The sequence below is a fragment of the Poeciliopsis prolifica genome, unplaced genomic scaffold (genome assembly GCF_027474105.1).
Source record: "Poeciliopsis prolifica strain line A6 unplaced genomic scaffold, Auburn_PproV2 SCAFFOLD003, whole genome shotgun sequence".
In the NCBI taxonomy this organism is placed as follows: domain Eukaryota; kingdom Metazoa; phylum Chordata; class Actinopteri; order Cyprinodontiformes; family Poeciliidae; genus Poeciliopsis; species Poeciliopsis prolifica.
In genome coordinates this window covers 2,238,921-2,253,190 of record NW_026562378.1, presented here as the reverse complement: position 1 = coordinate 2,253,190, position 14,270 = coordinate 2,238,921, and the positions used below count along the sequence as shown (strand labels likewise).

General features: G+C 39.3%; 2 protein-coding genes across 5 annotated transcripts in view; both read right to left on the bottom strand.

Moving 5' to 3' along the window:
- cadpsa (Ca2+-dependent activator protein for secretion a) overlaps positions 1 to 11,417 on the bottom strand; it is an 86,847-nt gene extending 75,430 nt beyond the window's left edge. For all 3 annotated transcript variants that reach the window (XM_055026631.1, XM_055026632.1, XM_055026633.1), the window contains exons 1-2: positions 10,648 to 11,417; positions 660 to 773 (exon numbers count right to left, since the gene is read on the bottom strand). In XM_055026631.1, coding sequence (XP_054882606.1) covers positions 660 to 773; positions 10,648 to 10,998 — 465 coding nt within the window. In that variant the 5' untranslated portion in view covers positions 10,999 to 11,417. The remainder of the gene's footprint in view (positions 1 to 659; positions 774 to 10,647) is intronic.
- LOC129357310 (uncharacterized) lies at positions 6,397 to 10,411 on the bottom strand. 2 transcript variants are annotated; one of them, XM_055026634.1, is made up of 11 exons: positions 10,156 to 10,411; positions 9,441 to 9,530; positions 9,148 to 9,297; positions 8,899 to 9,047; positions 8,673 to 8,809; positions 8,479 to 8,572; positions 8,275 to 8,386; positions 7,962 to 8,197; positions 7,427 to 7,598; positions 7,230 to 7,357; positions 6,397 to 7,084 (listed from the first exon to the last, which is right to left on the bottom strand). In XM_055026634.1, exons 2-11 carry the CDS (start codon positions 9,520 to 9,522, stop codon positions 6,767 to 6,769), a joined length of 1,578 nt encoding a protein of 525 aa, XP_054882609.1. In that variant the 5' UTR covers positions 9,523 to 9,530; positions 10,156 to 10,411; the 3' UTR covers positions 6,397 to 6,766. The 2 variants fall into 2 exon arrangements, with proteins under 2 accessions (XP_054882609.1, XP_054882611.1); XM_055026636.1 differs by having other exon boundaries at positions 7,230 to 7,294; positions 9,441 to 10,411.
- Positions 11,418 to 14,270: the final 2,853 nt, after the last annotated feature.

Below are 14,270 nucleotides of genomic sequence, written 5' to 3'. Positions count from 1 at the left end.
TGATTTGATACAGATCAGCCCTACGCTGCATTAAAGATAAGTCCTGAGCAGAAAGAAGTTTAAAAGCTTTTTTAGGAGCTTTCTTTGCTACAAATGATCACGCATTAATTAAAGGAATGCTGTCGCTGAATTTTATTCAATAAAGGCTCTGTTTACCTGTTTAAAAAGGGAATTTAATTATTTTTTGTTCATTTGCATTTTTTTAAATGCATTTCCAACAACAGTACAATACAGCACTGTACAATTGTGTACTACATACAAAAAGGCTCTGCAGAATGTTCCAGTGTTTTTTAAACTGAATAAATGATTTATTGTCAGAATAACTGAGAGAATGATTGACTAGTAAAATCACTAAACACTGCGCGTAATTCGATTTGAATCCAAGTCGAACGTCTTTGGACAAAACTGCATTTATGTCGAATGAGACGGCCGGATTGCAAACAGTTTGAAATCAATATAATTTGTTTACTGTTTTTTGTGATGTGCACCAAGAAAGTTCCAAATAAACATGAACTGGGTTTGTGTTTCACACCTGACCTGAACTGTACATTCTGTATATCTGTGTTCATATCTGTGCAGCTTATAGGTGTGGTATCCATTCTGAAACATAACCATGTTGAATTTGAGGGATGAGAAAGCCGGCTTGCTATAAAACTCACCTCGTAGTAGCTCTGAACAGCGTTGATGAAAGCCTCATCGGCCACAATCTGAGTGTCTCCACCGAGGAATGCCTGAAAGCGATCTTTGACGGTCTGAAGCTGCAGCTTGCTGATCTGAGGGACGCAGAAAGCCATTTTATGTTTCACAAAGAACAAAACGAATCATGACCCAAAAAATAGAAATTAAATATTGAACATACACCCAGTTTTACGTTTCGATTGTTCTGTCCAGAAACATTAAGGCTTCTCAGCCACTGTGAAGCTCAAACATTTCTGCCATGTCACCTATTTGGTTGTCTTTCTTCAGGGCTACAAAGGTCACAAAAAGTCAAATGTCTCTCCATTCGCTGGATGGTCATCAGAGGACAGTTCACTGAAATCCTCTATTTCCTCCATTTCTGTTCTGCTAATCTTGTTGAGAGATGAAGACGTTTCCAGGCAGTTCTTCACCATGAATAAGATTCCACACAAATTGGACAGTATAATATGAAGTTTTCATATTTGCAAGCATCGCGTTATATTACTTCTACTTCAAAAACATGGGTGACTTTACATGAGTTGGCCAGGGTATAGTGTTCAGCTAGCTTAACTGTTTCTTTTTACTGTTTCTTATCCTTGTTTTATTCTTTGTATAATTTAGAGTTGATTTGTTGGATTCGAGACAAGACTGACCTAATAATAATAAAGAAACTAATACATACAGACCAAACAAACCTCAAAACATCTCAGGATCTTAACAGATGTAATCAATGGCGAGTAGAGCTTGAGATCTAGATAGAGTTTACTCATCTGACAGTGACAGACATGGGATTAATCCAGAGATCTTTTCAGTCTGCCTGCCTCTTAATTCCTCTGCTCCCCAGACTCAGCCATGCTTTTGAAAATCAGATCTGCAGAGCAGACACGGCTCTCGTTTTTTTTTATATATATATATAAACAGAAGGAAACCTGCAATTTGAAATGGTTCTCTATGTACTTTCGGAAAAAGACAAAACAATTTTCACATTGTTCAGAGACATTTAGTGTGTTTGGTCTAAAAGTGAAATATTAGTTGATCTCTGTGCCTCGTGCTTCAAGATTTATCCGATGTGTCATTACAACGTTTCTGGATCTTTGGATCCATCTTAATTGTCTGTAAAGTTATTTTTATTGCAGTTTTCTTAAAAGTTACAATTTCAACCCCAATGATGTTTAGGCACAAAATTCAGATAAAGGAACTCTGTTGTGTGTCACACCAGCAGACGCGACTTTATAGTCGTGCGTTAAATTACACTTTACTTCTCATTCAGCTGCAGAATCGTAGGACACGGCTGAAGTCACATAAAGTTACATCAGAGGTGATCGAGGTGTTTCAAAACGAATGTCTTGATGGACGCTTCGTGATGCTGCGAAGACGGACGTCTCTCGCAAATTAGAGTCTGAATAGGTTCAATCAGCACGTCGACTCACCCCGGCTGTGATTGCAGAGCGCTCGCTCTGACTGCATTGTGTGAGTGAACATGTGTAAGAATCGGCATTCATGAAAACCGTACGGCGCCCGTTTGTGTGTGGTGCGAGTGTGTGTGTCTGTTGCTCTGTAGGAGTGTGTTTGCATACGAACACTACAGGCCAACAAAAAAGCCTTTCATCATTATTAGCAACCGACATGCTGTTCTCATGAATTATGCATATAATATTGAACCGCTGCTTTCAACAAGTGCAAACAAGGACCAGCATACACACACACACACACACACACACGCACACACACATGCACAGCATAATGATCACTGGCAGGTTAAGTGGCTAACTGTATTCATCCCTTCCCAATATAATGTTCTGGTGAAAAACTCAAATGCTGCTTTAAATGAAGGTTAGTTTCAGATTTGTGATTTAACGTATTTACACGTTGCAACACCTGCCTCCGGTTCAGCATGTTCATCCTCTATAATAATAGTTAAAAATTCTGTCTGGCCTCGTCGAAATTATGGCTTCATATTCAGTATTCACCCTACAAACCTGCTGAACTCTAGTAAGTTCATAACGCCAACATCACATAGTTCTCTCACTCATTCATCATATAAGTTTTAAAATATATTTGTATGTCATGAACCCCTTGGCACAACTAGATTTGATATTATTTTCTTCCTAAAAGAAGACGTTGGAGTGAGACAGGTCACTTCCAACAGAAAATGAAGAGATCAAACACTCATTAGAATAGCTGGCAAACATTTTGTGTTAGCAATAATCGACAAAAAATGTTTGCTGTCATGAAAATTCTGATTTATAACTAATTTACCATAATATTTTTAGGTGCATCTCTAATGGCTTATTTTGGGGAAGGAAAGCATCATAAACAGGCTTTTAGTTCAATATATTTACATAAATAAGCATTTATGTAACCTTTCAAATAAAATAACCTTTATTAATAGAAAATAAATAATACTGAAGTAAACAGTGGCACAGAAAACGTTGAGTAATTATGCAGAGATTAGCGTAAACATTCACTCATATGTAGCAGAAATCTATGAATTTAATGTTTCCAATCTCCAAAGTCCATTTCTTTCAATACAAAATCAACCTACTCAAGTAAGAGTAGCAGTAGTTCACAATATTCCTCAAGTAAAAGTAAAAACTAGGAAACAGTCCAGTTTCTCTGAGCATTGTGCTGGCATCATACGGTTAACTTTTTATGGCATGCAAGAATCTGCAAGTGTAACATTGGCTCTTAGTCATGAAAGAAAGGCTAATAAAAATAAGTAACACTTTTCCAGCTCAGTTGAAGTGTCTGTGTTAATGAAGTGTGTCCGTGAGCTGTCTTACCCAGCTGCACAATGTGCTCTGATTACGCAAAGCGTTGACACCTTGCTCACCGCTTCAGCACGCCACTAAAGTCATTTCCTAATGTGACGCCAATTAACAGACTGGTCTTTTGCGGCTGAATCAGAGATCAGCAAACAACTGCAAAAACAAACATCCAACAGTATAATATGTCAGATTCTTCTTCTTCTTTATGCTGCGAACCTATTGACTGCAGAAATAGAAATAAAGAAACTATTTCTTTATTCAATTTCTTGAAATAAAGAAATAGTTTTAGCTTGTTGTTCCTGGTCGTCTTGCAGTTTTTTTGACAGGCTAACTCTCTCTCTCTGAGTTGATCCAAGCTTCTTTAAGATGCCGATGTTTAAAAAACATAAGTTACCAATTTGTTTTCCACGTTTATGTCAACATGCCCAGAAATGTTATGTAAAAAAAGACAGAGATTTCTGCTGTCTGTTAAGCACTAAACCCAAAACATCACAAAACAGTCAGTGTAGACTTCAAATTATTTGAAATAACAATAGCATCATTTGACTTTGATATTTTTCATTCCTGTTCTCTGTAATCAACAAGAGCAGCAGACTAAAATCACTCTGCTCAATGTAATGTAATGGAGTTTTATGGTCACTAAACGTCTGACTTGTTTAATGAACATTTGTAATTGTTCTCTTTCCTTGTAAAACTTCTCAGACAGGATCAGAGCAAGCAGCCGCTTTTAAGCCGGAAAGATTTTTATCAAATGTTCAAAACATCCCGGGAGAAGATTTCTAAAACTGGTTGGAAAAAAAATGTATGTGGTAGAACCCAGCGTATTCAGTATTCACGGAAAAATGCACCTGTTTGTTGGTAGAGCATAACTAAAATAATCAAAAGACAGTGGGGTTTTCTTGGCATCAAGGTACTGACACCAATGCTTGGCACTTTGCAAGCAAGTCAAGAAAACTTGCTGTAGATATTAGCTTCTGCAGCATTGCTTGGAGGCTTCTGGTCCAGTCTGTTGTTCAAGTGAAGTTTGACATGCTTTGTCTCCTTTGTTTTGTTCACATTTAAGATGAGATGATTGTTCCCACATCATGCACAAATGGTCCACCAACGCTCTGCACTCGGCTTCTCGTCCGGTTCTAACAGGTGTAGAGTCATCTGTAGGTGACAGGAATCTGGAAGTCTGAGGTGTCCAGACCAGAAAGGAATGGTGAGAGTACACTGCCCTGTGGTGCTCCAGTGCTGGTCAGATACAAATTGTGGTCCGTTTGTCAGATTATTGATCCAAGTGACTTAGTTGTGTAGCAACAACACAATTGGTCCTGAAGCTAAGGAGCTGGTGATTTACTTCAGGAAGAATCAGCCCACATTCACTCTACTCTACATCAACAACGCGTTCAGCACACGAAACTCACTTGACGAAACACGTCCTGGTCTCTGGACGCCTCCTCCTTGTCATTCAAGATGGAAATTTTGGTTTAAGCTCAGGTGGTCATGCTGACCATCCTCAACTCTATCACCATACCAATCCCAAAAAAAATCAAGGTGTTGCACTTTTACCTTCAGTTGTGTTGAGATGTGACTGGTAAATTCGATTTGAATGCTGAATAATAGGACTTTGACCACGGCTCCCAGTACCCAGACTCTGGAACTTTCCCACCAAACTTAAAGTTTGTCGGCTGAGTTAACTCGTCTAAAGAGAAACTTTTTTTTTTTTCTTTTTTATTACTTTTGAGTTTTCTTTTGTTCCAAAGCACTCTGTGACGTTTATCTTTCTAGTCGTACGTTTTGGTGCTTGTTTGAACTTTCAAAGCCTCCAAAGCGCAGTCCATCCGAATATTGAAACATTTTGGGCCCAGAGTGTCTTGGTGTGGCAAAGAGCACTCTCTTGTCTTCTTCTCTTGCTGCTAATCCGTAGACAAAACGTTGACACAGCTGCAAGCGCACATGGTTTAGAGTGTAAAAAAATAAATAAATACATAATGAATGCAAATCCTCTGTCTGCCTTACTTTCTCTCTCCCTTTATTGCTGCGGCTTGTCCTTTTTGTCTTTCCCTTTACCAGCAAGACTTGCTCCTGGATACAATTTAGCTTTCTAAAAAAATAAAACATAAAAAAAAAGCCATGCCTTGCATTGTTTTGTATTCACTCAGCAAAAAAACAATAAAATAATAATCAATGAAGCTCCAGATTTTTATTGGTTGCAACTGCACAGTAAAAACGAAAGTGTTATTTTAACACCTATAGAGTTGAAATTAACTCCGTTTCGTATAACATTTGGTCCCACTCGAAAATAGTGTAAAATGTACTCTATAGCCAGTGTAAAATTTTCAGAGTTAATTTGACTCATTTTAGTGTCAAAATCAACAAGTCAGTGAGTCAAATTATTTAACACTGTAGCTTGTTTACACTCTTCAGAGTAATGCTATAATTTTTATGGAGTTGATTTTACACTAAATTTACTTAAAAATTTACACTTTATGGTGTTTTTTTTTTCCTTTCTCCACTTTTTTTTTTATTACACATATACCATTTAGCATTATATGGGTTTTTAAAAAATCTACTAATCACAATAATCACAAAGTTTTACGTTCACACTGACATTTATTCAACTTTATGATCCAGTGACATCATTACTGTAACAGTGTCAGTTTACACATCTTCAAAACAATGTTCACCAAAGATAGCAATATGGGACAACAAAAAGAGCAGTGTCAGTTGCTTCATATGAGATTTGTATGTCAAAGGGCTTCGGATAACATAGATGGTTGACATCAAACACACCAAAACCTTGCATCATTTTAGTAACTTCATAAGCATGAAAATGTTCATGAAAAGCTACTGTACATAAAGGTAATGTAAGCAACAACAATTTGTTTTTGAAAAGGAACACAGACTTTATCTGGTAAAAGACAGGCATTTCAGATTCAACTTTGCCACAAAAACCAGATGAGGACGGTAGATAAACCCACTGTGCTTTGCCCAGTTCACTTTCATAACTTGAACCTCAGGAGACACTTGCACTGCCTCAGAAATGTCAGAACCTCCTTTTATCATGTTTAAAGATTACTGAGAATAAACATTTTTGTAAGGTGAAACCCCACCATCTTCTACAGATTCAAAAGAATCACTAAGATGACATCTATTTAGATGTTTTCTAAAACCAGAAAAGCTACCAAAAAAACATGAGCATCCAACTTCACCACATTTAATATGGAGAGTCCTGCCAGAACAAAGACCATGGATTAGTTTAAGGTGCTTAACTAGGCTGTTTGGGGCATCACTGTCACATTTGCAGATGAAACACTTCATTGTTTTATGTGACACTAATGGAGCATTCTTGCTCTCAACTCTGCAACTCTGGGCGTTTCTTTTGTTTCTCCAACATCTATGTTGTAGACAGTTGTTTGGAGAAAGGTGAAGAAGTTGGTCAAGGGAGCACTGTATGATGTACCAAACACATAATGGGCCTTAAAGAGCTCATCAAGAGCTCCAACTGAACATGTTGCCTTACATGGAATAGCATAGTTGTCAATCACAATGAAGAATGCATGAATACTGCTTTGGATGGATCCCTGGGCAAGGAGGTAGGGCTGGGTACGTTGCGTTATCTTGTCAAGATGCTGCTGTACACTGGTTCCAACCTACATTAATGAAATAAATGAAAACATGAAAAAAGTATTTCGTAACACATTTCTGAATGACGATCAGACAGAATAAAATTTTAAATTGTAAAAATGAAGAGATTGAATTATGCATTTTTATCTTTAAACAACTGTCTAGCAGTACCTTTAGAAATCTGATGAGATGATCCACTGCTTGAGATGCAGACATCTTACCCGGCCTCTTTCGCCCTTGTGCAGATGGTGGTAGCAGATGCAGCAGAAGCAAAATAGCAGACATGTCACTATCCCAACCTACAGACCAACAGCTTCAGGTTACCATCATACCAACATATGAATTTGTCACAATTAGGTCCAACATACCATTGTCAGCTTCAGCAGCCAGCTCTGCATTGCGCAATAAAGCCAAGAGCTCTGTGGTGGGTACCAGACCATGGCTTTCCCTTATAGCCTTGGATTTGAGACTGGTGGGCCACTTCTCCAAAAATTTGTTGGCAGTGCCTTCGCCAAACAAGAGTTTGAAATCTTGTTCTATCTGAAATACAAAAATAAAAGCATTTCACAGTGAGAAAGAAGGTAAATGGCCTATACTTGTGCAGTGCTTCATGAAGTCCAGAGGACCCCAAAGTGATTTACACCACATTTAGTCATTCACATGCTGATGGTGGTAAGCTACATTGTAGCCACAGCTGCACAACGAAAGACTGCTGCCAATGCTGCCATGTCCTTGTGTCACCAGGCCTTCTGAACACCACTAGCAGACAAGGCAGGTGAAGTGTTTTTTCCCAAGGACATGACAATTTAGAAAGAGTTGTGGTTCAAACTGGTAAAACAAAGGTTACAGTACAAACTCATATGACTGATGCCATTGAATATTTTAGTAATGTCAGACATAAACCTGTCTTATCAGTCCTGGTGTGTCCAGAAATCGTGGAAAGACAGAGAAGACATTCGATGCTTTCTTTTCATCATTGACCATTGAATGACGGTAATGGAAGGTAGCCTTCATCTTCTCACGGACAGTGTCATCATCAGCAGAGTGTTTCAAAACAGCAATAGCTGCTTCCACTTCCTCATCTGACAGCACTTTATCAGCAGTGAAAATCCTGGATTGACCATGGCCTGGTCCACCACCTTAAAAACAAAAGTTTAGAACTCCCAGCCACAGATTTTACATTACTTTACCTATACTCACTGTTGAGAAAACTTACTTTTGGGAGATCTTCTACTTGAGGCAACCCTTTCCTCTGAGGTTTTTCTTTGAATGGTCCTTAAACGCCATGCAAGGTATCCTGAACCGCTCTCTGGATCATAGTAATGCTCCTATATAAATAAATACAAGCAGACTTATCATTCCATAAACATTTTTGAAGGTTAATATATTTACTTAATGTTGCTAAGACCCTTTTACTTACATATCCATGTTTTGAAAACGGGTCCTGTAGATAGGGAAATAGGGCAACAATGCCCTGAGCATACATCACTCTGATGCTTTTAGGAGGGGATGATCTGATACATGATCAAACAATGAGTCACTAAGCTGACGTTTGGAAAAAATAATGAAAAGCAATTCAAAACCAAAATGTTTCTTTATAAGTATGATTCTTACCCATGCGCTTCTGTCATTGCAGCTGTAAGGATGTTTATCATCTGTCTTCTGGTTGCATCTGTCAAGCATTTAGTTCTTGCATACTCTTGCATAATATGCTCACCACCAGGCTTTGTTGTCAAGATTTGTTCAATCAACTTCAATTTCAAAGAAAAAAATATTAAAAACTTGAACCACTAAACCTAGAAAGTACATAAACAATGCTAAATTAAATATAATAACTTGCCGCTTGCGCCTCATAATTTACGTGACATGGCCTTTTAGGTTGACTTCCTTCAGCAGTGGCTTCTTCTTCTGATTGGTCACACATTGTGAAATTCAGAATGACAGTGTCATCAGATGTAACTGAAGATGATGATGATGATAGAACGGCACCTGCAAAAAGTAAAGCAACAGCATATTTAGGAGAACTCTAATGCTCCCAAGCCAGCTTCCACATTAAATATAAATACATTGGTGAATTGACAGTGATTACCAGGATCTTCTTTGTTGCTCAACATAACTCGAAAGGTTCCAGGTGTCTCATTCACTATTTCTTCAAAAACATCTACATCAACTTCTGTATCAGACTGGTCATATACTTTCAGATCTTGTCTGCCTTCTGGAATGTTAAATTTCAGACAAACTAAAGCAGAAAGAAATATTAAACAAGTGAAAATGAAAACATTCACAGCTGATAAATGTTTTCAGTTGAAATAAGTAGAGTAACCCCACTAATTTCACAACATGTCAGTGAGTTCAATTTAATTATTTTACTAATGCACTAACCTTCTTTCAGGAATGCATCAAATGTTAGGTCAGAAAGTTTCACGTACTTCTGCTCCCCACCAAACAAAACACGCAGTAGCATGGTTTGTTCTATTTAAAAAAAGAAAAAAAGAGAAAAAATAAATAACCATGACAGAGATATTTAAATAGTTAATAAATGTGCTTCAAAGGTAATGCCATTTGAAAACTGAATTAATATTCCGATACAATTGAACATTATCTGTACAAGCAATATGGCGCCTGTTAGCTGCTACATCCATGGCGCTAACCATGCTAACGTGACTCGGTGGTGCTACGACCCCGAAGTACCCACAGAATGTGGTTCTGTGGCATAATGTACAGTGATTAACACTATTACAATTTATAACAGTTACGTATACTTACATTGACAGCCTTCAGAAAAACTTAGCAAATATTTCGCTAACATGTCTAGCATATAGGGCTATCCCTCGGCTGTCGCCCTAACACCATACAGCTTTCTTTCGCTACCCTGACTGTGAACAACGGAATAAAACGGGTATAGAAATTAGGAGACATGGAGGGGTTTTCACCACTAACAAACTGAGCCATGGTGCCAAAACCATTTGCTACGCGAATGGAGTATGCTAGTAGCATAATAGTTGCGAACATATTTAATGGATAACAGAAGCTATAATATCGTTCTTCATCACAATTAATATTAAAATAAATTACCGGATTGTTAAAAGTTACTTACCTTTCTTGTAGCACAACTCCGTTAAGAATCCCAAATGGAAATGACCGTTTCACGAACTTTAGAAAGCTGGTGCTTCCTCCTCCTCCTCTTCCTCTTCGCGGTTGGCAAAAATCTTTACTGGCGCGTTTTTGACACTTGACAGAGTCAAAAGTTTCACTGCGTGAATGTAGGATTTTACTCTGACTTTTAACTCCGACGTCAGAGCCGATTTACACTCCATATAGTTATAAATACTCTATTTCGATTAAATTAGGTTAACACTGAAATATTAACACCGCAGTTTTTACTGTGTGATGAAAGGATTCATTAGTGACTGGAACATTTTTATAACGGAAGTAAATCCCCCCTCTCCCTCTACCCCCCTTTGATGTAAAACCCAACATGGTTCGCCTCAGGAAGCAACAGTTGGTGTCATGTGATGTCTGTGCTTCAGCTCCCATCGAAATCACACAACTAAAGAAGCTTTATTCCCTCTCCTCCTGCCCGCCTCACCTTTTGCTGCCTCCTGGCCATGTCGGTGGGCTGCTTGGCGTTGAACGGATAAGCAATGCAGCGCATCACAAACACATACAGCTGGAGCCGCTTCTTCTTCTCCTCCTCCTCCCTCTGCATCTTCTCCAGGTCCTCCTTCTCCTTGTCGCTGCCCACCGACGGGCTGGGGCTGGAGGGCCGGCCACCGGCGCCGCCGCGGCCCCGGGGCTGGAGCCCTCCACCGCCATGATCGTCGGCGGTTCGGCCCGGTGGCCGTCGGGCTCCTCCGAGGTTCTTCGAGGCGGCCACCTCTTTGCGCTCCACCTCGACCACCTCGTCCCCTTCCTCCTCACTGGAAGACGGATCCAACATGCTGCCGGAGTCGACGATAAACTCCTGTTAGGCTCAATGAAGCTGCGTTAACTGGAGCCACAGGAGGAAAGAGGCGCAAACGGCGCCTGATTAACGCCACAGGCTGCTGGTGGGGGAGGGGGCAGGGGGGATCCGGAAAAAAAGAAAGAAGAAAAACGGAAATACTGTTGAGTCTTCTTGGTTGCGTGATGTTCAAAAAGCCTTGCAACTACAGCAGTGTGTGACAGATGAGAAGGATGTGTGATGAGAGCACATTTAAAAGGGGAGGGGTCGCAGATGGAGGAAGCGCTGGTGTGTTGATGCTCGGCTGCCTGCAGGAGGAAGAGGCAGGGCTGGGAGCTGACCGCGGTGCTGAAACACCCGCCTGTTCTGGGATCAGTTCGGCCAGCAGTCAGCCAGCGACCACCTGATGATCCACAGCTCAGTCAAAAGAGGGGCCGGTTTTAGAGAGCAGCAGCAGCAGCAGCAGACCGGAATCGAAACTCATTTATTTTCGCAGTAAAAGCTTTCCGCTTCGTTTCAATGGAATCATGTTTTATAATTTTAAAGCTTATGGAAACACTTAACTGCAACCTTTACAAAAAAAAACAAAAGTTGCATATGTCACTCGTATTGGATCAAGGAATGCTTAAGAACTGGGGAATTTATTATTATTATTAATTTTTTTTTCTGGATCTTATGTAAAATAAAGTGTCTTAGAACAGCATTTCCCCAACTCTGGTCCTCAAGGCACATTTATCTGCATGTGTTACATGTCTCCCATTCGGATGATTGCAATTCAGCAGAAGTGTGTTCAACAGCCATCAATTGAAACCGCGTGTGCTGAGGGAGGGAAGCATCTAGAACATGCAGGGCTGTGCGCCTTGAGGACCCGGGTTGGAAATCACCATCTTGGAAATCACTTGACAAAACCCGAAACATTTCAGTGAGATTGCCATGATGTGTTGAACACAGAGATGGCAAATGAATTTGAATGTTTAATGAAAAAAAAACTCACAAAGATCACAGGAGGTGGAATAGAAGAAATAAATCAAAATCCAAGAGAAAGAAACCAACAGGGAGAAACTAAACACATCCCACTGAGCACAATGGGGAAGTGATGGGAGTTGGTCAGATGATGCAGCGAGAAGACGCTTAAATACTGGGAGGTTGAACGTTGGAACAAAGGAAGTGGGCTGGTTGCTGATGGGTTGCAGGTGTGAGTGAAGGGAGTAAGAGGCAGACTGGGGAGAGAGACGGTGGCACAGCGGGCGAGGAAATGAATCTAACACTAAAATAAAGAAACAATCAAACTAGAGTGACAAACAATGACTTGAAATGAGAAATAAACTAAGGAAGAACTAATGTGGAAATGGAAAACTAAGAGAAAAAACTAAGAAACACAAAATATGACAAAACCCCAAACCAAACTTTAACGACCAAAGATCCTAACAGAGTTAAAACGTATAAATTAATGGGGTTCTGATGTGTTTTCCTCTAGCCGACACCTTAAAAATAGCAATTATTAAATTACTGAAAAGGACAATCTGGACAAGTTGCTAATGCAGAATTACAGACCAGTCATCCATTCATCAATAAGGTTATTGAAGAAGCTGCAATTTCAACAGCTAAATACCTTCTTAACAATGACCAGTTGCTTTGACGTCTTTCAATCAGGTCAGTCAGTCAGTCATGGATGCAGGTTGTAGAAGAACCATATGGTTCTGGTGTTTTTGGTCCTGAGCGCAGCATTTGAAACTACTGACATTGGGGGAAGTGATGGGAGTTGGTCAGATGATGCAGTCGGACTCTCCAGCCCAGTACTTGACTGGTTTGAGTCTTAAAGGACAGGGACTTCTTTGTGCCAGTCGGAAGCGGCTCTAGCTGTATGTGTTTTTACACAAGAAAGGCTTCAAAGTTTTACATCCAAGAAAAAAAAACATCACATTGGGACAAATTTGTGTACTAAACCACTGAACCAAAGGCTAATGGATGGGACTGTGGTTAAGATTTTTATCTTAGTGTTTTGTATTGCTCCTAATCAGATAAACTTGAATAATTTAAGAATATTTTCTAGATTTTAAAATAGGCTATAGATCGGATCCAATTCTTGAATTCTGAACAACAAAATTTTGCAGAAGTTTTAACTGTAACACTTGGCAATGTATAATACATATTTCTAAAAAGAAATTCTCACAACTAACATGTAACTTAGGTTTTATTGTGTTTCATTTAGACAGAACTGAAAATTGCTACTTTGTGCTGCGTTGTATTCTATTATACAAACCATGTACCACTGCCACAGTTCACTCAATACACTTTACAATCAAAACACATAATCAAATTTTCTCATTTTGCTTCAGTATATTACCACAGTGAATTTTAAATGAAACAAGTCACATGCAGGTAAAGTGCAGACGTTCAGGCTTAACGCAGTCAATTGAGCAAAAGAATTGACAAAACAGAAAAGAAAAAGAGAGGAACTAAATCATTTATAACATAACTCCTTCATTTCTGACATGGAAATATAATTGGCCAAAAGAAAAAAAAAATGAAATGTTTATTTATAATGTTTGATTGAAAACTCTTCAGCAGCAGACCATATTTTTCAGAATTTGTTCAGTTCCTTCTGTCCTGTGTCAAAAAAAAACCAGAGTTCCTGTGCCAGGGGCACCCATGCACAGACAAGCCACCATATTGACTCTGCAGTGTTTTTCAAATGATGCAGTTTGCTTCACTTTCATCCACTTAACTGATAATGACAACAAAGGAAATGCTGACATCTTCCCATGAACAATTATCCAATAGCTTTTGGTCTCTTTCAAACGAGGGTGGCATGTGTTCACAAGTTGAAATTTCTAAAAGCCTTCCTCTGGTTTGAATGTGGTTACATCCCCCCAAATGAAAGCTGTACCTTATTTCCTTTTGCAGTTCTGTCATATAACTAAAATTAGAATATGTTTCAGTAAGGAGATAAAAGAATAAAACTTATGCCAGTTATCAAATAACTGTAAATTTGAGGTGCATAGATTTGCAGAATTTTGTCAAATACACCCACTGAAACCTTACACTCTACAAACCTCCTCTATGCTTTCATTTTCAAATGGAGCGTGAAAAGGTCACTCAGCGTGACACCTGCGCAGGACGGTGTCATGTTGCAGTTGTTTCTGGAGTTTAATTCTGACCTCTGTGGTTCAGACTCTGTTTATTTGCTGCTTTGCATTCCCAGGATCCACATATCAGCTCACGAGCTAACAAGGCCCCACCGCAATTAACTGGAAAATTGGTCTGCA